Raw genomic sequence first — 24,227 nt, forward strand, 5'->3', positions numbered from 1 at the left:
TACTGTAAATATCTCATACACACATACACACATATGCATTCACACACACACACACACACACACACACACACACACACACACGTGAATTTGAATTTTTTGGTTGCAAGTAACAGGAAACCCAACTTGAAGAGGCCTAAAGCATAAAGGGAATTCATTGGTTCACAAAAGGTTTATTTTCCTCCGTCTTTCCTCTATGTCCTAAGGCTGGTCCTCTTTATGTTTATAAAATGCTGCCAAAAACTTCCACCTTGAGGTGTAGCAGGAAGAGTATGTCTTTTTAGGTCACTTCTGTGAAAGTGTGAGAAAACTTTTTCTCAAAAACCCTAATGGACTTTTTCTTACTTCTCATTGTTTGAATTGGGTTTCAAGCCCGTCTCTAATCTAATCCCTGGAACTAATGAGATGAAATATGAAGATAGCCTTAAATTAATTCCTGAAGTTGGTGGGTTATTGGGTGGGGCCCAGTGTCAGGTTTTCCAGAAGCATTTAGGCTGCAAAGGGCAAAGGCAGATGCCTGAAGGAAAATCAGATTCTGTTACCAAGAGGTAAATTGGCTGAATCCTGGGTGGCCAGATTAATACATGTCTCTGTCCCCTGGCTGCCACACATGTACACACACACATCATGGTTGTCAGAATGTTCACAAATCAAAGTTTTCCCTTATTATAGATTTACTTTCTGCCCTTCATGTTTTGACATATTTTAAGAAACTGAAAGCACTGTTATAACTAATTAATTTTTGCATTTTCATGCATGAGAAGCTGGTGTTACCACATTGAGTTAATGTGATTCCAGCCTAAAGCAATAAAATTGATGTTTTGTATAGCCAGGAAGGCCTCGTAGGAAGTAAACATAAAATTGCAATTAGAATTATTGAAATATTAAAAATAACTTGCAGGAGTCAGGGGCCCTGTTTGGGAAGCACTTTTGTAAAATGTGCCATTTTAGGTCAAAATTTGACTAGATCTTTCCTGGCCAATTCAGGATGAATCAAGATGAATAATCCATGGCACAAACAACTACAGGTAGCTTTGCCCTTTGTTATGCCTCACCCCCCTCTCTACGCTCCTTCACTTTCCCTTTGACTTCCTTTCTTCTCCAGCGATAAGATATCAGTAAAGAGGCTGCCTTGCTGGAAGACAGTGCTTTGAAGTCATTAAACTGCTCTCCTGGGCTTTTTATTTAAAGCATAGCTGTTATTCAGAGTGTGTTTATCAGAAACTCCAATCTCAGTGGTTTAGCAAAATAAATAAAAGTTTATTTCTCATTCATACCACAGTGCAATGAGGGCTGCTGCAGGGCTGGTGGGTTCTGAGCTCCATGCAGTGATACAGGGAATGAGGCTCTTTCCATCTAGGAGTTCTTAGGGCCTCGAAATTTCCCAGTGGAGCCTGTATATCCAGCCGGTGGATGACAGAAGAATGAAGACACATGGATGAAACGTGAATGACTGTATAGGCAGATTTTAGTGAGTCAGCCTGGAAGTGGCCCATATTACTTCTGCCCAGTTCCACTGACCAGGTCAAAGTCATATGGCCACACCAATTTGCAAGGGAGCTGACAAACGTAGTCTGACAGTGTGCCAGATGGAAAAGGAAACAGAATTGGCTATCACACACAGGTATCTTTGCTATAGACAGACAAAGGCTCATTGAAAACCTTACTATTTTACCTAACACAGGTCCATATGAACATTTTGAATGCCAGAGTTTTTAAATCTCAGCCATTCAAATTGGGAGGGTCAAGGTCATGATTAATAGAGCTGAATCCTCATTAAAGAACAGTTTGTTTTGTAGTTAACGAGGAAACACATTTCTGCAAGATTTTTCCCCTTATAGGACACTGCATTTGTAGTCTCTTTGCACACTCAGGACTTCTAGAAAGAGCACACTTGTAGGCAAAAACATAATGCAAGCAACTTATATTATTTGGCTTCAGCTTGGGAAGTAGACAGAGGGTGATGGCTCTCATGAATAGCAGGGCTTGTGCTGTTCTTAAGCAGCACCTTCGCAAGGTGGCAGGACCTCAGAGAGATTACTGTGTGGCTGTAATGAAGGTAGTTGAACATAAAACCTCAGATTTATACCCTTGGAAAAGAATTCCTGTGCTTAAAAGGCAGAATTAGTGGACTTGAACGGGCTATAGTAGGTTTAGAGTTTGGCGAACTTGGCATTAACCAGTGTGGACCCAAGTTGGAAGGTGAGGAAATAGGGACAGCAGGCATTTTTTTTTTTGTATTTGGCCTTCACAAGCCCTAAATTTTCTTGCATGGCCCTAAAATGGAGTGGAGAGGACCCAAATAACAAAAAATTAAATTACCAGCCAATTTTCCTGAATGGGGCCATGAAATGAAAATTCTTTTTGTATGAAGAAAATAAAGAAAAGCAGTAATTCTTTCTCACCTGATATTGCAGCTGCAAATTCATGTCTTAGAGTCATAAGGGCCTTCATGCAGGGAACATCAGGGAAAAGAGCTCTCTGAAAGGGGAGGAGGATTCTGAGGACTTGTGGACAGCAATGGAAGGCCCTGGAAGAGGGAGAGAGAGGGTACCAGGAGAGCTATGCTTCTTAAAGTGTGGTCTGCAAACTCCTCGTGGTCCATAAGGGTCATAAGACCGTTTGGGGGATCCACAATGTCAAAACTGTTTTCATAATGATACTAAGACATTTGCCTTTTCCAGTCTCATCTCTTGTCTTCTATGAGTGCACAGTGGAGTTTTCCAGAAGCAACAAATCAAATATGACGCAGGTATGAGCATCCACCTGGCTTCTATTAAACCAGGCACAGAAGAGATTAGCAAAAATGCAATCAATGCCACTTTTCTCACTAAATATTTTTTTGAATTATAAGTATGTGTGTGTTTTATAAAAGCATGTTAACATGCTTTTCATTGCCATTTTAAATAAAGTCAACAATAAATATTTTTAAAAATTCTCAGGTTTAATTTCTAATATTGATAAATCTAATGCACATTAAGAAAAAATAAGTAATTTAGGAGCCTTAATGATTTTCAAGAATGCAAAGAGGTCCTGACACCAAAAAATTCGGGAAAACTGTATTACAGAATCCAATCAAAGTTGAGAAAAATTAAATTCTGCCATTTGTGGACATCTAGCTGCAGAGTGTAGATTGCTTTTGCTGGAGAGCATCTTTAGAAGGGTAGTAGCAATTAGTTAGGAGCTACTGGAATCGACAGCTATTGGTGAAATAACTAAATTTTAATACCACTTCCTACAGCAACTTGTAAACCTAAAAAAATTGCAATACTGCCATCTAGTGTTTCATAATGAAATTTTAATATATATATATTTCATTCAATTTACAGTGATTGCTTAAGAACCGAATGACTATAGGGGCTAGATTTAATAATTTGTGTTGTATTTTTGATGTTTATTTTACCAAACATGTACTTTAAATATTGTAAATGGCTTCCCTCACTTCCTTCTATATTTGACTGCTTCTTTCTCCTTAGGGTTAGGATAACTGGAGAGGGTAGGATTTCAACCTAGTTATACCTCATTCGAAACCTTGTGTTCCTGTCATGGTACAGCACAGGAGGATTTAGTTCAGTTTTGAGGAAACTGAACTTTCCTCACTTTGATTATGTCCAACTCCTCTCTCCACAGGCATTTTTTATTTTTTAAATAAACTTTTTATTTTGGATCCATTTTAGATTTACGGAAAAGTTACAAAGATAGTGCAGAGAGTTCTCAGGGTCCCCTCACCATTTCCCCCACTGTCAACATTCCACATTACTAAGGCATGTACCCACGGGGTGCCTGCCACAGTGGTTTTAAGCCCAAGATCATGACTGTGAAATTTCCGAAATAGAAACCTGGGGAACCATAAGAGTGGGCTGGGGAAAAAAACAGGTTAGACAGGTATAGAAAAGATAAGGACTTGGTTTATCACACTTCTCAATAGCCACACTGGAAGCTGGAAAACGATGAACTGTTTTCAAAATCCTGAGTGAAATTTATTTCCATCATAAAATCTTGTACTAAAAAAACTGCATATCAAGTCTGATGTTAGACTAAAGATAATCTTGGAACCACAGGGTCTGAGAATATTTATCTCCTATGCCCCCTCTATCAGAAAGTTATTTGAGAATTTGCTCCTCTAAAAGGGGAGAAGAAACAAAGAGGGAGAGAGACCAGGGGAGAGGTGCAGGGACTTCTCTGAATGATGTGGAAGTGATGGTGGATGCTGATAGCTTTGTTGTGGTCTAAAAAGTATACAGTGCGGAATGAAGCAAGAAAACAGAGTTGTCTGAGCGACTCAGAGATTTATACTTCTGTAAGAGTGTTTGGGTACGAATCAGTGACAGATATAGAGAAAATTAAATATATATAAAGAGCGGGCAATTCATTAACCCCAGAAAAAGTAAAAAGTTGCACATAAGCAAGGCATACTACGTGGCTCAGCTTTGAACCATAAATAGTATAATAATGTAAGTATCAAAATTATTTAAACAGAAAAAGCAATCTTATCATGTTGGATAAATGAGGGAAGGTAGGGGAGAGGGAAAAAGAGAGAAGGTGAGAGAGAGGTGAGAGAGAGAGAGAATGTTAGATTCTTTATCCCTATATTCAGAGGTCAATAGTTATCTATTATTTGAAAAATAATTAAGAAGCAGTACTATCAGCTTATTACTGAAACAACATAGGAATAAATACCAGAAGACATGGTTGAAATGGTTATTTCTAGGGAGAAGGGATCAGTAATTGATAACAATTGGTTAATGGAAAATTCTAGTAGGATAATATGACTTTTTAAAACAAGGTCCATGTTTTACATTAACAAGGAAAAGATAAGGTGCATGGGTGCCCTGACGAAGCAGTGACCTTGGTCAGCAGCCAGGCTAATTCGACTCTTAAAAATCAGGAGTGCTGGGAGAAGAAAATATAATTGCTTGCTCTGTAAAAGTGTCTTTGATTCTCATCAAGGCTGTGGCCAGTCACGTGGGATGCTTTAATCACTTCTCTTTTTGTTTGCACATGGGGAGACACCATCGGGGTGAGAGTTTACTTACTGTTTGCACAGTTGCTCGGCTCCTCTGGCTAAAGGGTGCTGGGCTCCTGTTAGCTGAAGGTTCTAGCTGTCCTCCTCTGAAATCATGGCTTTCCCTGCAGGCTTTGGATGGGGGGCAGCCACAGCAGCTTATCAAGTGGAAGGTAGGAGAAGCTCCCTCCCTTTCACCAGGGCTGGAATGGATTACCTCTGGTGGGTTCTGTATGTCTGGGAAAAAGGTGCGGTAAGGAGGCAAAAAAAAAAAAAAAGGCAGGAAAGGATTGAAGAGTCCAGATTGATATGAAATGAGACTGTGTCCCTTTTCAAACAGAAGAGGCTCACATTCCTTTGTCTCTTTCCTTAGGCACAAGGGGTGCTGGGCTGAGAAGGCAGAGACCAAGCCATAGCTACATTTTTGCTCAGTCCAAGCTTTTCTGAGCGTCAGTTTACACTGGACCAGCTGGTTTCGTAATTGATGTCTTGAACACATTTGCTCCAAAGCTCCCTAAAAAAAGAGAACAATTTCTCCTATTGGCTGGAAAAATATTGGGTAAATTCCTTCAAGGAGCCCTTCATTAGTTGGGAAGAGCACCCTGTTCTATTCCTCGTTGGCACAAAGTAAGGCTGAATCTCACATGTCGCCCTCTTTTCTCGGGCATATGGGAAGTAGAGGGGAGCAACTATAAGATGGTAGAGAGCACCCAGGACGGACTTGAGGTCTCAGTTCCAGCCTTCATCCTGTCATGCAGGAGCACATGAATCCGTTATTCTTCCTGAGTCTCAGTTTCTTCCTCTGTAAAACAGGAAGATTAGATTCACTTTTTTAAAAAAGCTCTATTTACAATAGCCAAAAGCTGGAACCAACCTAAATGTCCATTGTCAGATGACTGGATAAGGAAAATATGGTATATTTACACAATGGAATACTACTCAGCCATAAAAAAGGGTGAAATTCTGCCATTTGCAGCAATGTGGATGAAACTTAGAGAAAATTATGTTAAGTGAAATAAGCCAGGCACGGAAAGAGAAATACATGTCCTCACTCATAAATGGGAGCTAAAAAATAAATAAATAAATAAATAAAGATAGAACAATCAATAATATGTTGAAATTTCAAAAGGTGGGAAGGGGGGTAGGGAATGAATTGTAAAGGGCCATGAAAATCGATTACACTGTATGAAGTTGAATACGCTAATTGTCCTGATTTGAACATTTTACATGCAGGTATCGATATTCAATGCCGTACCCCACAGATATGTACAACCATTTATCAATATAAAAAAAATATTGTTTTTTTCCTCTAAGGAATTAAGCATTGTTAATATCTACCGAGGGGAAAATGTATTTATTTGGTCAAATAAGTCTGTGAAATCCTGGCTTAAAAAAAAGCTATGCAAGTTTCTTGTACTAGTTTCCTGGGGCAACTGTAATAAATTACCACAAACTGTGAAGCTTAAACAACAGAAATTTATTCTCTACACTTCTGGAGGCCAGAACTAGCTATTTGAAGATGTAATTAGCTTAGTTAAGATGAGATCATTCTATAGCAGGGCAGGCCCTTAGTCCAATATGACTGGTGTCCTTATAAGAAGAAAAATTTGTACACAGAGAAACATGAGGTGAACACCATGGGGCAAGAAAGGCAGAGACTGGAGTGGGGCAGCTATGAGCCAAGGAACTCCAAAGACTGACAGCCACCACCAGAAGCCAGGAAGAGGCAGTGAAGGATTCTACCTGAAGTCTCAGAGGAAGCATGGCCCTGTGCACACCTTGCATTTGGACTTCTAACCTTTAGAACTGTGAGAGAATAAATTCCTGTCGTTTAAGCCACCCATTTTGTGGCACCTTGTGACAGCACCCCTAGAAAACTAATGAGCCAACCAAAACAAGTAAATCAATCAATGAGATAATTACTACTTACGGTAAATACTGCCGTGACAATCGGATGCCATGGTAAAGGGTCATGTAAAAGTGGCTACTTTAGGTTGGGTGGTCAAGGAGGAGCTCTGTGAATTAGTGTCATTTCATCTAAAACCATGCAGAAGACATCTCCTATGGGGGTCTATGTACACTATTATGCATATATGCTCTGCAATACAAGAACATTTTAAATGAATGTCTGGGAATGTCTTGGTTAGCAGGGATTTCATGCCATTTTCCTCACTATATGGTCTCTTCTTTCATCTTCTCCCAAATCATCTCCACTTGGTCAGGGAAGGGAACTGCATAAGCTGGCCCTCTAGGAGTGAAAATAAGAGACACAATCTTAGCTAGTTCCCTTCTCAGAAAAGAGGTTAGACAGATTGGGGGTGAAAGGGGTGGTGGCAGAGCACTGGAACAGAGTGAGTAGAATCAGGCTCTAGAAGCAGCAGAGCATGGAGATTTATAAAGAGGGTCTCTGAAGCCAGACTCCTTAGATTTGGAGTTCATCTCTACTTTTTTACTGGCTTTGTGACTTCGGGCAAGTTCACTGAACTTCTTGGTGCCTCCTCATCTGTGAGACGGGGATTATATGGTATCTACTGTATAGCATAGCTATAGCTATGAGGTTTAAATAAGATGATGCAGTTAAGTGCTAGGTGCTTAGTAAGTGTTCAGTGTGGGGTATTCATATTGAAGGGTCACAAAAGTATTACTGAGAATGATTCACTATAGAACTCTACAGTTGAGAGAACTCTACACTTGATATAAATACACAGTCACTCATACAAGACAATGCAGTGGGTTTCAGTTACCGACTTTCAGTTTTTGCTCATTTAGGACCTAGAGGTTACCTTAACTCGCACATTCTTAGTTCCTCTCTTTACATGATCTCAGTGTTGTTACACCTCTTCTGTCTGCCAGGAGGCAGTTTGTCCCATGCTTTTCTGCACTGGGCTGGCTTCTGCCTTATTGTAAGGTCTTTATTTGTGGCCTCTAACCTGCTATTAAGTCTCCATCAACAGCTTTTAGGGTAGAGAACTTGATCTAACTTGCTCTGCCAAGAGCGTCAGCCTCCTATCTCTGTGAACTCACAGGCTGACTTTCCTGTTTGTTTTGTGCTGTGATGGAATCCCAGCTTGAGCGATATTAGCCGAGTGACTTTGAGCAAATAACTTATCGAAGCTTCAATTTCCTTTGTTTGTAAAATTAGGAAAATGGTTGTGCTCACTTTGTAGATTTGTTCTGGGGATTTAAGAGGTTAGCATATGTAACTAGAACACAGGAGTGCCTGGCACACAGGGCTCACTAAATACTAATGCTAATACTAGTACTAATGTTAATACTAATTCCAATACTGTCATTATTTTTCATTCTCCTGGCTGCATCCTCTCCCACTCTGTACTGATGAGGAGAGTTACATCGTCTGCTCCATTTAGTGGGAATGGTCAATTTTTGTTTTGATTCAAATTAGAATATACCTCCTCCTTGCTCCTTCTTGACCAGTTTTGCTAGTAGCTGCTGGGAGAGTTACTGTTTAACCATCCCTTCCACCTTTGCCTGGATCGTAGTGCAGGAAGTCAGCATGCAGCTGCCTCAATTGGTACAGCCTGGGACTTAAAAGCTCTGTCACTTTCTGATTTTGATAATCTTTAAACTTTTGTACTGCCCTGGCCTTTGAAAGTCTATAGAACATTTGAAACTAACAAACGCCCAGCAGAACTGAAGACTGAGTATGAATTTTATTTGCAAAGAAACAAATGTTTTGGTGCTTTGTTATACGACATTACCATGTATCTCTTTCCACTAATTCTCAAAACACCATTGTCTGGGTTGGTACATTTGTTTTCAGATACTCTCTGGAGAGCCCTGAGGGATACCTAGCTTACCATCCCCCGGCCCCCCAACTCCTGCACAAAAAATAAAGATATTTTGGCTGTTACTTAGAATAAAAGGCACTGTCAAGGTCTTTGCAGTGGGGCCTACTGAGAGGAGCAGGGACTGGGCCTCCTGATCACTAGGCCGCCTAATATTTTGACTACTTGGTTTCATATTTCGCCAGACCCATGGCCCTTCCTATCTCTTCTGCCTCCTCTCTAGCTACTTCACTGTTTATGGTTTTAAGGAAGAGTTTAATGTTTATTCCATAAGATCTGGCTGCATGGTGCCTTGAGCCTTTTGGAGGAAAGCACAATATATATCTAATAAATAAATAATGAATAAGTCTTACAAGCAGGAGGAAAATTATGTGCTTTAGGTGAGTTGTAAAGAACATTGTAAAACCTATAAATGTATTTGTTAGACTAAGAGGCAAAGAAGAAAATGCGTTAATCATCGTACATACAGAAGTGAGTCTCACGTAGTGTTTTTAAGTACAGAAAAATTCCGCTGAATTTTTAACCGTTTGTGAAGCTGAGTCTGTCCCCTGTTTTTGACTGGAGGGAATGTGAGACAAATAGTGGCATTCTGTTTACTTTCTTGGTACGCCATGGAGGAGCTATGAAAATGACATTTAGGACCCAATTCTACAGCTATTATGAGCTTATAACTCTCAATGATTTCGGGGAAGACTCTTAAGGGGTGAACACGCTCTGCAAAATCCCACAAATCCTCAGCAAAGTCTAATACTATGTGGATGTTTCCTGCTGGGATCTGAGCTTGTGGTTCCTAAATAGGCAAAGCCCTCAGTTTTATGAAGGCCATTATGAACCCTTACTGCTGCAGTGGATACTAACATAATGTTTGATTTTGACTTAACTTTGACATTGGTTTTATGCTGGCAGAAATTGCCCCAGATTTTGGCTATCTCTGTTTGCCTTAGTGTGACAAGGTGGAATCCTATAGTTATGACACTTGGGGTTGTTTTGGCATTAAAAGAGCAGAAGAATGAACAAGATAGCTGTATTAGTTGGTTTTATGTTGAGTTTATGGTGATTCTGTACAGGCTGTTTCCTCTTTGGTCCTTTTTTTAAAACTCAGCCGGTGCACACAAACCTGAGCTAGAGGCGCGCTTTATCTACCTGCTGTAGATATCAGCACAAGCCCCACATTTCTCTAAACCACTTCCCGTTTGCTTTCTCCACTCAACCAATTTCAGCTGTGTGTCTTGGTCCAGGTTTCTGCTGAACCCTGTGGATTAAACATTTTAGTTTGGGACTTGCTCTCGTGGCTGCTCTTGGTACTCTTCTAAAACAGAGCTAGCAAGATAGATCTGATCCTTGTCTGGAAGGAGGAGTGGGGACAGACTTAATGCGTGGTAGTTTATTTCTTGGCGTATAAAAAAAAGGCAGAATGGAAGTGAGCATTTACCCATGAAATTTATCATAGCTTAAAAGCTCATATGTCAGAAACTACATATTTCTTTCTCCCAGTTTTGAATTTGAGATTCACAAAAATCTTGGTAATTGCTTTTTTTTTTTTATTGTATCATGAAATTAATGATGTGGGTATCATTAAAAGAGTATAAGCTTAGACAGAGACGACATTCAAATATTCATCAACTGATACACTACCCAGACTCACCAGTCATATGCCAGCTGTAAACAACAGGTATAGACTAGACCAGCTCTTTCACTGACCAATCAGTGGACTCCAGCCATAAATAACCAGTGTGTGCGAGACTAGCATGTTTACGGACCATCAAGAGTGGATGTCACCAATAAACAACTGATATGGACCAGTCTGGTACTTGCATTGACCAATCAGAGTGGATGCCAGCCATAAACAACCATTGGGGTCACATTTATATGTATTGATTGAATTTCAGCCTTGGGCTTAGGAGTGGGACAAATCTGTAATATATCAGACTCTATCTGTGAGCTACTGGAGAGTTGAATCACTTAACTTTTCTAAGCCTCAGATATCTGACCTGCAAAATTCCTAATGCTGATCTCTCTCTCTTTTTTTTTTTTTTTTTGGAAGTTTTATTGGTTGAATATTACAGACCTTTTTCATACATTTTGTGCTTCTTTGGATCTGGGTTAACTATCTCAATTTTTTCTTCCAAATTACTATACTTCAGCTGTGTTTGGACTTTGACTTCATTTATTCTAATTTTCAACCTCTCTATTAAATATTTAGTTGTGGCAATCATTTATAATTCTTAGAAATGAATTCTTTAATTGATTCTTTTTCAGAAAGCCATGTTTTTATTTTCTGTGTTGTCACCCCTCAAATCTCTTTAAGAATGCAAATTTTAAAAATTAAGTACTTGATCCAGCAACTCCACTTCTGGATATTTACCCAAAAGATATGAAACCAGTGTGTTGAAGAGATGTCTGCACTCCTAAGTTCACTGCAGTGCTATTCACAATAGCCAAGTTATGGAATCAACCTGAGTGTCCATCAACAGACGAGTGGATAAAGAAACTGTGGTATACATACATAATAGAATACTGTTCAGCCTTAAAAAAGAAGAAAATTCTGTCATATGTGATAACATGGTTGAAATCGGAGAACATTATGCTACGTGAAGTAAGCCAGGCACAGAAATATAAATACTGCATGTTCTCATATGTGGAATCTAAAACAATCAAACTCACAGAAGCAGAGAGTAGAATGGTGGTTACAGAGGCTGAGGGCTGGAGGTGGGGGAAAGGGGAGATGACAGTGAAAGGGTACAAAAGCTCAGTTACACAGGACCGATTTTTTTTTTTGAGATCTATTACATAGCATGGTGAATATAGTTAATGATAGAGTATTGTACATTTCAAAATTGCTAAGAGAATAAATTTCAAAATTTTATTTTTATTTAAAAAATTTTTTCTCACCACAAAAAAGTCAAATACGCAAGGTGATGGATATGTTAATTACCTTGATTGAATTATTCCAAGTTGTATTCATCAATTGAAACACCACTTGGTATCACATAAATATACACAACTATAAATTGTCAATGTATAATAGAAATTTAATAAACTAGGTTCTCTCTCTCTTTTTTGTATCATCTTTGAGGTCTTTGGGCTATTTGTTTATTTTGGCTCTTATCTTTCATACGACTTCTTTTTGTCAAATGCCTGATGATCCTTGGGTGCCGGTTTATGTTTATATATTGAGAGAATATGTTGATTAATGTCAGTAACTGATCTAGGCTTCCTTTTCAGTTCGAGGCTTCTATGAACTGAAACAGGGGAGCCCGTGTAAGAAACAGAATTCTGTGTAAGTCTGTGGGATCAGTCAATAACTGAATCCTCATAAAGGACTATGTGTGTGAGGGGACACAGCCAAGATTTAGACCTTGATAACTGCCAGATAACAGGGACTTTAAGGACTGCTGTGTTTGTTTTTTATTTTCTGTTTCCTGTCTCCCTCCCTTTCAAGTGTGTGTTTAGATCAAAAGTTTGTTTTACTTTTCTTGGCTTTCTCAGAACCCATGGTGGAAGTCCCCCCCCCCCCCCCAGTCACATCTCTTATTTTTATGAAGCATTTCTTGGGACTTCAAGGTGAAATAAAGGCAGCACCAACTGCGCTGTCTATGGGGAGGAACCAGTTAGCCCAGCAATAAGGTATATAATCCTTTAATTAGTTACCATGAGGATTGCTCTGAGGCCTGGTCTGCTCTCTGCATCGGTTGACTCAAAGATTCTCTAGGGGAACACCTCTTAATCCTTCCCAGCAATCTTCAGGGTGTGAGTTTATGTTGTAATTATTTGCCTTAGTTTTTCAACAAATCAGTCCTATTTTCTTTCTGTTTTCCAAAAATACTTCAGTAAATGTGGTATCCTATTGGGATCCTTTTTGGTTTTCAGCTAGGGTGTAGATTCCTTCTTTTATTTACTGTCATTTCAATGGGATTGTGAGAGGCACAGGAATTACGTATGTATACTCTGTTCCCCATCTTGAACTGAAAGTCTTTATTTATGTTAATTAAATAAATTCCTTCTATTTCTGAACACATGATTCTTCATGTACCAGGTTTTCCAGTACCTCAGCTGGCTTCGTGGGCAGTGCTGAAAGGTAGCTGAAGCCATCACTATTGGTATATGTGGGTTATTTATTGATAAGGGTTTGTCTCCCTGCTTGTGCATTGTTTTGCATCAGTGTATTAGGGTTCTCCAGAGAGACAGAACCAACAGGATATGTATACAGATACAATGAGAGGAGATTTATTAGGGAAATTGAACCACTTGATTTTGGAGCCTGAGGAGTCCCACAAAAGGCCATCTACAAGCTGGAGACCCTGGGTTACTAGTAGCGTGGCTCAATCCAAGTCCTAAAGCCTCAGAACCAGGGAAGACAATGGTGTAATTCTCAGTCCAAGGCTGAAACCCTGAATCACAGAGAGTCAAAAGGCTGGGGAACCTAGAGTTCCAATGTCCGAGGACAGGAGTGTATCCCAGCTCCAGGAGATAGATGGACACATTCGCCTTTCCTCTGTTTTTCTCTCTCCAGGTCTCCAGCAGATTGGATGGTGCCTGCCCATATTGAGAGCGGGTGTCAGACTATGACAAGGGCTACTGCAAGGCTAATGTCGTGAATCCTGCTCACTGTGCCAATCGTCTAGCTCTTAGTCCTGTTCGTGATGCCAGTTTTAAAGCTAGGTGACCATGCCAGTTGCCGGGCTCTTTTACCTGCTGGTAATCCTGCACTGACTGGGCCGATGGTTGAGCTAGGGCTGAGTCCGGAGCTCCCAGACCCCTCAAGCCGATTCACAGACTGGGTCACAAACCCTTCACATGCCAGGCTGGGTCACCAGTACCCTTGACGCAGGTCTATAAGCTAGGTAACTGGCCATATGGTCCATGGAAGCTGCAGGTCTGGAAAAAAATGGCCACGCAGGGCGAGCACCCAAAGCAGTAAAACACCAGCCAAAACGGTGCCACTGTGCAGGCGCACTTACTCTACCCACACACACACACAATGTTTATGGAACTGCCCCTATCCAGCCCTGAGGCAAGGGGGGCCTGACCAGATTGTTCCATTTTCCCAACAGCGGGTCTTCTGCACATAGTCCACTCAGGCTCACACACTAATCTCTTCTGGAAACACTCTTACAGACTCACCCCAAAGTAATGTTTTACCAGGTTACTAGGTATTGCTTAATCCTTAAGGAATTAACTGTTACAACTGGCAAAGTTCTGAATAGAGTGGATGCTTATCACATATATTTTGAAATTTTTTTTTTTGTATTATGAAAGTAATAAAGATAATTGTAGAACATTTAAAAGATACAAACAAGCAAAAAACAAAATGACAAATCAGCTAGAGAGGTATTTTAAAATTTTGAGTAGGTAGTTTCAGTCTTTTTCTATACATTCACAGACTTACGTGCACATGAACACTTTTTTCACCGATAAGAATGTTCCATGGATGGTTCTTGCTTTTTTAAGACACTTACACATATTTTGATAAGCAATAACACATCTATGCATCTTTTCTCCTATTCCTGTGCCCTCTCTCTCTTATCTATCTTTCTACACACACTCATGTGTTGAGCTAGGGCTGGGTCTGGAGCTCACAGACCCCTCAAGCCTGTTGTCCAGACTGGGTCACAAACCCTTCACACGCAGGTCTATGAGCTAGGTAAATGGAAAAAAGTTGTCCTTGGAGCCTTGGTTGAAGAAAGAGTAGTCTTTATTTCTGCACACACATGTCTAGGAGCTAGGCAGTCCAAAGAGTAACTCAAAACTCAACTACCAGCAAAGTCCAAAGAAAAACTGAACAGCTGCCAGCAAAGTAAACATGCTCTATTTTTAGACACGAGCTCTCTGCCCGGGGTGTGGACTCTCTTGAGCGCATGCTGGGCAAGCACTATAAGCATTCACTACATCTTCCCATTTTATAGGCAAGGCCCATCTTTAAGCCACCATCCACATGGTTTTACTGTCAGCAGTTCAGGGCAGCTGCTCCACACAACTCTCTGAAGAACAAACACACTAGCAACAAAACTAAAAAGATACATCGGCGTGCATGCGCACTAACTCCACCTACTCACACAATTTGTTTACAAAGAATGTGCTGCACCACACCCAACTGGACCTGAGAGAGGGGGCCTGATTAAACTATTCTATTTTCCCAACAACATGGATGTTACCCAGAGAGCTAACTGTGAGTCAATATATTCTACCTTGAGAAACAAGAAAAAATAGCCATTTCTCAATAAGATGCTTAGAGTATGGGTTCTATATATTGGCCCACGTATTTGTACGTAAATTTTTTATTACCTCTAAATTAATCAGTTAAGATAAACATTTGTTTGTTTGAATGAATATATGCCAGCATCATACTGGGAAAAAAAAAAAAAGTTATAGTTGTGCTGTTTCTTCCTGGGCCTGTCCATCTGGTAGGGGTTGCTTTCCAGCTAAGTTCACTGGTGCACCAGGTTAAGTGATTCTTTAAAAATTATCAGACCATCACACAAGTGCTCAAGACAGGAATATGGGGTTCATGCTACACCCTTCCTCTTACTCTTTTTAAAATTTAACCGTTTTTTTTATTCTATTTTCTCTAACTCTCTTGATTATACCCCTCTTTTTCATTACTACTACTTTTTCTTTAGTTTTGGAACATACCATCTCTTGTCTTCTTAAAGTCTGTTTCTCTCTTCATTCTCCTGCAATCTGTCCTGCACATTGCTTCTAGCATGTGGTCTTTTACAATCATGACCACATTATTACATTTCTTGAGAGAGAGCATGAGCTCTGAAATAAAAGAGTACGTTTGAACCCTGTCTCCACCACATATCGATTGAATGATTTTGATGTATCTAAGCTTTGCAGGCCTCAGTTTCCTGAATGGGAGGAGTAATAGTGCCTAACTCGAGGTTGTGTAAATATAAAATATGTTTATGAATATCAAATACTTAGAACAGTTCTGGGCAGACTGTTAAAAGTTCAGTAAATTTTAATAATTATTAAAAAAATTTTAATGTCTTCTTACCCTCTACAGGATAATTTCTGAACTTCTTAAATGGCAGAAAAAACTCTTTGTAATTTTATCTCTTACTATATCCCCAGATATTGCTTCTTTTCTATGTGTATCTTACTCTTTGACCAAAATGAAGCACATGCAATTCTTTAAATGTGCTGTGACTTTCGTGCCTCTGTATCTTGGCACACTCTGTTTCCTTTGCTTGAATGCACATCTTACTATTGGCATGAGCAGAGACCAACAGAGAACAAAGATCCAGGCTTCCTAACTTCAGGGCTGGAGCTTTTTCTACTTCAACATACTGCCTCTTTCATTTTTAATCCTCTTTGCTACTCTTCCAAGTGTGTGACTGTGAGCTTGGTAGTGGTAGTAAAGGCCTGGGTGTCTGGTGGGGCAAAGGGCACACTCAAAAGAGGTTTTTAACACATATGAACAATCTGTTCTTATATTAACTATTTGGAACAAAATGAATAATATAACTTTTATCTAGGGGCTTTTGAACATAACCCCATTTTTCTAAAAATGACTAATATCATAAGAGCTGTTGATATGAATATTGTAGCTGATTGTTTGTAGTTTGGATAGCAAGTGTGGTTGCCGTTGGCAGCAGCTGGGGCCCTGTTGTTTTCCTTCCACTACACAACGTGGCCCTTTTCCTTGAGGTGTCCTAAACCAGCTGAGCATATCTATATTGCCTTTAGATCTTTCTCAAGGTGCCTGCTCTTCCTTTCATGAGTGTGGATAATCAGAATATGATTGTAAAGTATGCCCAGGCCAACTAAAAGGGCTTTTAAAATTGTCTGCTGTTTTAGATTATCCAGGCCACTGAGCCCCCTTCCTTAGCATGGATAATTGAGAGTGGACTGGGCTGAAGAATGTTAAGCAGAACCAATTGACAACATAAATGAGATTTTAAAAATACTTTACATTTTAATAATAGACAAAAAAGTAGCTTTTTTTTTTTTTTTTTTTTAGTCTGACAGGGTTTATTTTATATTTTGAAATTGTAAATTTATTTGGTTTTAATTTGCTTCAAAATAGGAAAATATTTCCTCTAATGCACCTAACCCATTTAAAGCCTGTTTAAAATGTATACTAATTACAATATGCACTTACAGGAGTTAGGGGAGAAATTGAAAATATAGACAAGAGGTTGGACAGTTTTAGATTCAATGTCAAATCTTCTTATAACCATGTTTATGTTTCAAGTAGCTAACAAAAAATGGGTGGGAGCCACTTTAAATTCTGAAAATCTTTCCCTTGATAGTGGAGGCTAAAATTCTTTGCCCCTAATGAGCAACTATCATTTGGAGAAGGACTTTTTTGAATGTATGCATAGGACTAACAGGATTCTGATTCCTGGGAATATCCGATCTCTTTCATTTCTCATTTTCACCCTCTTGTCTTTCCCCATGCACCTCTGAATGCAGGTGTGAATGTATTTGCATGCCGCTTGACTGAGAATTTAGAGGACATTTTCCTAACAGAACAATGTTGTAAACAAAAGTAGATGCCACTGAATACCCTTCAGGTGTGTAATGAGATAAATAGATTTGGGGGGTTGGCCTGGGAATTTGGAACAAAATGTAAGAGGCAATGTTGAGTTTCTGGGCAGGTGACTCATAAACAAGGTTTTTGAAACATTACCTATTTTTACATTGGGAATTGCCAAGCAAAGGCTTAAAATCTCCCAGAACACCTATGAATAATCATTTAAATATAGGCTTTGAGACTTGGGGAACAAAGTGTATTACTTGCTCTAAAGACAATAATCTTTGGAGTCATTGTAGTCCGTCATACAAATGCATACTGGGGGATCTCTGAAAAAGCAACATTTTCTCTTGATGGTTCATTACTTCATATAGCTTATAAATTATCACCCAGGACTAGATTGCAGGCACAGGTTAGGGATGTATATCAGCCACTCTGTAACAGAGTGTGGGAGACTAAGGCCCTTTCTCAGGGTGAAATACTACAAAGGGGCTTTGCTCATTGCCTACTATGTTTGTGTGAAGAGCAGAATTTGGTGATGGAGGTGATGGGGACTATAGTGTATCCTTTGGTTCCTCCTAGTTCTGGCACACATAAATTCTTGTCACCCGACTGGTTTGATGGAGAACTGAGGGGTTCTCAGCATAGATGTTATGCAGCAGAATATCTTTCTAGGATCATTTTAGTACTCTCTCCATGGCTCAAATAAAGACAACATACAACCATACCAATAGTATGATATGGTTGGTTTGCTGTCAGGTAATGACTCTTCTTTTGGTTGGAGAGAAATCATGCAAGAAGATCCAGAAAAGGTATGTTCCCGTATTGTACTTGGAGACCTGGTTTCCCTGGTATGAAGGGAATAATTGAATTAAATTTAATGGATATTTATTTGAATTACTGCAATGTAGATATAATTAGTTCATCCCAATTAGACATTTACCTACTGTGGGTACTAGAGCCTGGGGTTGTAAAGGTAAATGAAATGATCACTTGAATCCAACACTCTAGTGGGGGAGAGAGGCGTGTGTGTGACTACGATGTGATGTGACTATGCTAACAGTAGAACAAACAAGATGCTGCTGAAGCAAAGGTGGGAGAGGTAGTGAGACAAGAGTAAAGCATGTGTGGAAGATTGTATGGGGTATCTAAGCTAGGTTTTAAGGAGAAATGTTTTCTGTGTTTTATTTTTGTGGAGTGACACAGGAATGGAACATTAGTAGAGGAAACATTTTGAGCCAGGGCACAAAAGTATGAATACTTAACGTTGTATTTGGGTAATGGTGTAGTTATGTCCAGTTCAATAGTTAAATGGTTGATAATTCTAATACTTTCACATGTGTTAGAATTAGCCTGGCATAGGCTATATTTTCTGACAACAGGGTGAATGGCAAGACTTGAAGCTAGAAAGATAGAATAGGCCTATGTTGTGATGCACATAAACTACCAGGCTAAGGGGTTGGTGTTAAGACCATGTGCATGAGGTATTTGGTAGCCACAAACTATTCTTAAGCAAAAGGAGTAATACAATCAGGTCTGTATATTAGGAAGAGTTTTGACTGCAGTGCAGAAAATGAACTGAAGGAAGGAGATGTGGACGCTTGGGAACCGTTGTCAGGCTATTGCAGTAGACGAGGCAGATGATGATGAAAACCTGAGTTTGGGTGGGAGGGACAGAGTGGAGAAAAAAAGAGTAAGGAGACATCATTGAGGGAGAACCTAAAGGATATGTTCATGTATAAAATGTAGGACATGAAGGAAACAGGAAGAAGACGAAGGTGATTCTCGTGATTATAGTTTAGGTGACTGGCTGGCTGTTGATGCTGTGAATGGAAGTAAAACACACTAGAGAAGGAGCAGGGTTATAGGTTGTGGGGTAGAATGTGTGGTAGAAATATAACAGGTTCAATGTGGGTTTGAGACTCCCTTAGGGTATTTACAGGAAATGTCTGGGAGGCAACTGCAAATTCATATCTCCATTTCAGGTTGGATTTGCTGTTAGCCACTAATGTATAGCTGATGGTTGAAGCCATAACGAACGAGCACATTTGAAATAGGTTATAGAGGGAAGTAAGAGGAGGAGCAAAGATTGCAAGTCTGGGTCAAGTTCTGCAGAAGAGCTCAAAAGACTCAGAAGCAGCCCACATACTTCTGACACTCTTACAGAACCTTAAAATGACTAGAAAGAACTTTTAAAACCTTCTGGTGCAGTGGCCTTTAAATGTGTTTTAATGCAGCAGAACCAAGTTTTCAAGAAAACCTAACTCAGAACTCTAATAAATGAAAGATACAGATGGAGCGTCTCTGGTTGAAGAAAAGGGGTGGGAGGACGTGTGCTACCCACTCAGCATTCCCTTCTTCATTGCTCCTTCCCCACATGGCAGCTCTTGACTTCTCTCCAGGGAACGTGGTTTTTAAAACATCCATACACTTCCCTTATTTTATAGGAGCTGGAGAGATTGATTGACATGATCAATGTCGCACAACTCATTAGTGACGGGAAGAGAACATGTTGATGTGATAAGCTCCAAAAGAGACAATAAAGCAATGAAAGGCGGTGTGAAACTCATAGCCAAAATGAGTGGTGCAGACAGTATGTAGTTTCAAGGGACAGAGTTAACATTCTGAGTTGTGATATTCAGGAAAGGAGTTGCAGAGGTGGTAGATTTTAAGAAGTTAAGAAAACATTTGGAAATTCAGTTTCTTGCCCATTTAAAAGTCAGAGCTACAGGTTTGTACTGGATTGTAGAAAGAGGATCTTTCCAATGTCCACAAAATTGAGGCAGTTGTCACATATGTTGTGTCACAACTACGACTCAGACTCCATCTAGTAACAGTAGAAGTTTAATGGTTGGACACACTGATGATTCAGACTGAAGCAATAGCAGTGGCTTTCTTTTCCTTTGCCTTCTTTGGGAAGGCACCTCGTTTTGGAGGTGGTGTCCTGGTAACACATCCTAAAGTCATTTTTGCAAAGCAAGTATACTCCTTTTATTATAATGTATATTTATTTAAGAAGTCTTTTCTGAGGGTTGCTAATGGACATTCCTTTATGCTGCCAATTGGTATACAGTAGAACCCATTTGTAGCTACCACAATCAGTGCTTCAGTGAGAAGTCCAAGAAACTCTACATTCAGAGAGTTACTTTGAGACACTGGCAGAAATCTGCCAAGACTGAAGACTGACTCAAGGATTCCTGGGGGACCTTGAGGAAAATCAATTAGTTTCTGAGTCAAAGAACCTCAAATTATTCTAAATGGCATTGCTATCATCGGACAGTTCTGTTCTTGAATTTAGTAAGCTGCTACAAGTTCCAAGCCAACGTTATTTCTTAGAAAGATCCTTATGGGATGTAAATCTTTTTAAGTGCATTTCATTGTACCAATTGTTTCATTTAGAAAAAGCCCATTGGTTTGTTGTTAAGTGGTCTATTTAATAGTGTTAGTAAATTCTAAGATCAGAGACTGGGTATTGTTATTCTACACATTATAATGATCCCAATTGTCCAAGTTACTTGGCCTTGGCTCATTTGCTTGACCTTTGTTTGTTTTAATGGCCTGGAAAAATTCATGTAAACTACACAGAGCTGATGTAGTGGCTCTTGACATATGAGATACAAATCTGGAAAACACTTGATTAGAATAAGTTAACTAATCATATTTGAATGATTGGATCAGGTCTACACAACCAAAGTGAAGTGGATAACTGCAAATTTTAGAGGAATCACAAAGTTAAAGTAAAAATTCAATTTCTTACAAAAAATGGCTTACCTTATTACTTCTATTATTTTGAGTTAACTATAACCATATAGTAACTATCCAGAAAAATAACTGAAAGATTCTAATGCAAAATATTAATACAGAGAGGTAATATAAAGTAGTGGTTACTGACACCAGTGCTGTGTACTCTACTGGCATGGGAAAAACAAACATTCAATTTGAATTATTATACTCGCAAGCCAAGTGATCTGATTTTTGTTGCTTAACATTTTTAAGACTTACTTCCCTCAGGTGAGTAACACCTACCTTTTAGAATTTATTGGGAGTACGACATGAAAAAATTTAGACAAACTCTTAGCCCAGGGCTTGGCATTATTTAAAAGAACTCAAAAAATGTTAATCAGTATCACCATAATTTTTATCACCACCACCATCATCATCATCATCAGCAGAAGCACCACCATCAACATCACCATCGTCATCTTTGCCATTATCATCATCATTGCCATCAGGTGATATGTTAGTCAGAGTCCTCTAAGAAGCACATGACAAGATGATATTGAATAAGGTAGAAGTTTATTAGAGGAAATGCCCATGAATGAATATGGAAAGAGAGCCTGGAGAGCCTTGGATGCATGCATGTCTCATGAGAGAAGGAAGAAAGGAAGTTTGGTGAATGGTTTATGATGGATCTTGGATGTGACCAGTGCCACTGTGCACACAATAAGCACAAAATAGCCGCCAATAGCTGCTGACCTTGTCTAGCACTCCAGCAACAAACCCCTCCCCGCTTCCCTTTAGGAAAAGCTTCCTGACTTAAACAGAAACCCTTTTGCTTCTGCAAGGGCACAATTCTCCACCCTGGTCATATAGTTTCCACATTAGCATAATGCCCCTCCCTGATGGTATCAGCCAGCCCTTGGCACCCTATATAAGCTCTACCACCCCCACACTGGTGCTATCCCCCATTTTGAGGGCAGCCCTGGGCTGCCTGTCACTTTGAGCGTAGTCTGGCAGATTCTTTTCCTTTAATAAAGCTTGAACGGTACCCAGCATCTCGGCTTACTTTCTTTCAGTTTATACTGCCGTATAGTTCAAGGGAAGTTCAGCAAGGTCATTGGCAAATTCTTGATCCAAAGTCAACTGTCAGAGGAGTACCACATCTCCTAGGAACAGGCCTGCCTTAGTAGGCTTGCCACACTCAGCACTGGCTAAGGCCAACTCAGGGAAGTGTGACCTCAGTGAAAATGCTTGATGGATTTCAGGGTTCAGTCACTGGGGTCCTCAGCCAATTACACTTGCTAAGGTTGGAGGTCTGCAAAGTGTATTTTCACACTGTCACAGACAGAATTGTGGGTGATTTTTAAAAGAAACTTCCCTTTTTTTGTATTTTATTAATTTTCTATATTTAACCTGCATTATTTAACATTTTGGGGAACAAATAAAATAAGTAATTGAAATATTTCCTTTTGCTTGGATAAATGAACTGTTTGAGTCCCAAATCTCACTTTGCTTGAATATTCTGGTACAGTTGTGCTATTATTTCAACTGTACCTTCCCATGAAAGGTTTACTTTTCTCCTCCAACTTTAATTTCTATTTAGAAACCTGATTTGATTAGAATGTGAAAGTTTAAGTGTTTGTCACAGGATTCAATTAAAATAGGTCATTCTTGGGGCTCTGAAAATGGTAACTGGCCTTGGGCAAATTGGAACACAAGTTATAAAATTCAACTGGATGCATCACAACATTTAACATCTTTAAGGAAGACGTTTTGCCTAATAGATTCAATTTAGAAATATTTAGTGTAGGTCATCAGTTTAAGCACCTGAAAAAATGTGTTTGTTTCTCCCTTTAGTTATAAGTAGGATTAAGACACCTGGACTCTAATCTATAAAATAAACAATTTGTGGTGGGACCTTGAAGAAAGTCAATTAATTTCTGTGACTTTACCAGCAGGTTAAAAAGGAGATTGTAATATTGGTGAATAATGTGCTTCTAGATGTTTGCATAAAAGATGCTTTGTCATTGTAAAGTATTATTGAATATTTATGGTCTACCAGACTGAGCCAAATGGCCCAGAGGAAAAAACAGTCAGATTTATGTAAACCTTGTTCAGTGTCCCAGATACTTCAGGATGGGTGCTCTCTATATGAACGAATAAATAAATGGTATCAACATTATTTTAAATTTTGAAGGTACATCAGTATTATCTGGGGTGTTAGCCAATGTGCCTGACCTATGACATTGAAATGAAATGTCTGCTCCAGGTGACTACTTCAATCTCATAAATATTTTTAAAGCAAGAGGCATTGATGGCAAGTGATGTTTTCTTAGAGTTTTGTGTCTGCAAATAAAGGTAATTATATCTTTACCTAAAACCTACAAGATACGTTTGTCTCTCATCACAGGATGGCTCTGAGAATTCCCAGACGGAAATTGCATATTTTATACTTATTTTCCCCTTTCTTTTAAAAAAATGTTCTACTCTCTCTCTGCAAAGTCGTTTTCTATCACTTTATTGTAAGAAATCTGAGACTCAAAGAAATAATAATAAAAAAATTAGCCATAAACACTGCCCAAGGACTTAATGGATCTCACTGAGCTACACAATGCAGATGTATTGGAACATAAATATGTGATAGGAGATAAGAGGCACAGAAGAAATTTGCTTGGGTTGGGTCATTGCTTAATCTAAATAGGTTCAGCGAAAGAATTCATGAAACGTGACAGTGGGCCAAGAGGAACTTGCTGTGACATTTCAGATTCCCCTACCTCTTCTAATTAACCATTTCAAGTATAACAAAACTTTAGCACAAACAGATCTTGTAAGACCAATCTATACCCAGTTCAGATCTGTCTGTGGGGGATGGATGGTTCTGTTCTTCTCAAGCAATGGTCTGTGACTCAATGATACCTCAAGTTGGAATTTTAAATTCTATGATACATTGATTCTGAAACAGTATTTTTCTAAAAGTCAAAACTATACCAGAGCTGCCTATGACATAGCCTGTCATTAAATGCATTTGTATATACTGCATGGATCTAAATATACAGTCAAGCTAATGAGATATTTGCAAACATAAAAATCACATATAGAAAAAGCTTGCCATCATGATAATGATGGGAGTAAATAACAACAACAATAATGGCTGCTGCTTTTTAAAACAGCTATTATTTGCCAGTCACTGTGCCAGACAGTTTACACATGTCCTTAC

The 24,227-nt window shown here is 39.2% G+C and overlaps 1 protein-coding gene across 1 annotated transcript in view; it reads left to right on the top strand.

Annotated features, from left to right (window-relative positions):
* The first annotated feature begins 5,117 nt into the window (after nucleotides 1–5,117).
* LOC134386585 (cytosolic beta-glucosidase) overlaps nucleotides 5,118–24,227 on the top strand; it is a 119,272-nt gene continuing 100,162 nt past the window's right edge. Inside the window, exon 1 of the mRNA XM_063108792.1 lies at nucleotides 5,118–5,175. Within this exon, the coding sequence (XP_062964862.1) occupies nucleotides 5,118–5,175 (58 nt within the window). The remainder of the gene's footprint in view (nucleotides 5,176–24,227) is intronic.

The sequence above is a fragment of the Cynocephalus volans genome, chromosome 9 (assembly GCF_027409185.1).
Source record: "Cynocephalus volans isolate mCynVol1 chromosome 9, mCynVol1.pri, whole genome shotgun sequence".
Classification (NCBI taxonomy): Eukaryota; Metazoa; Chordata; class Mammalia; order Dermoptera; family Cynocephalidae; genus Cynocephalus; species Cynocephalus volans.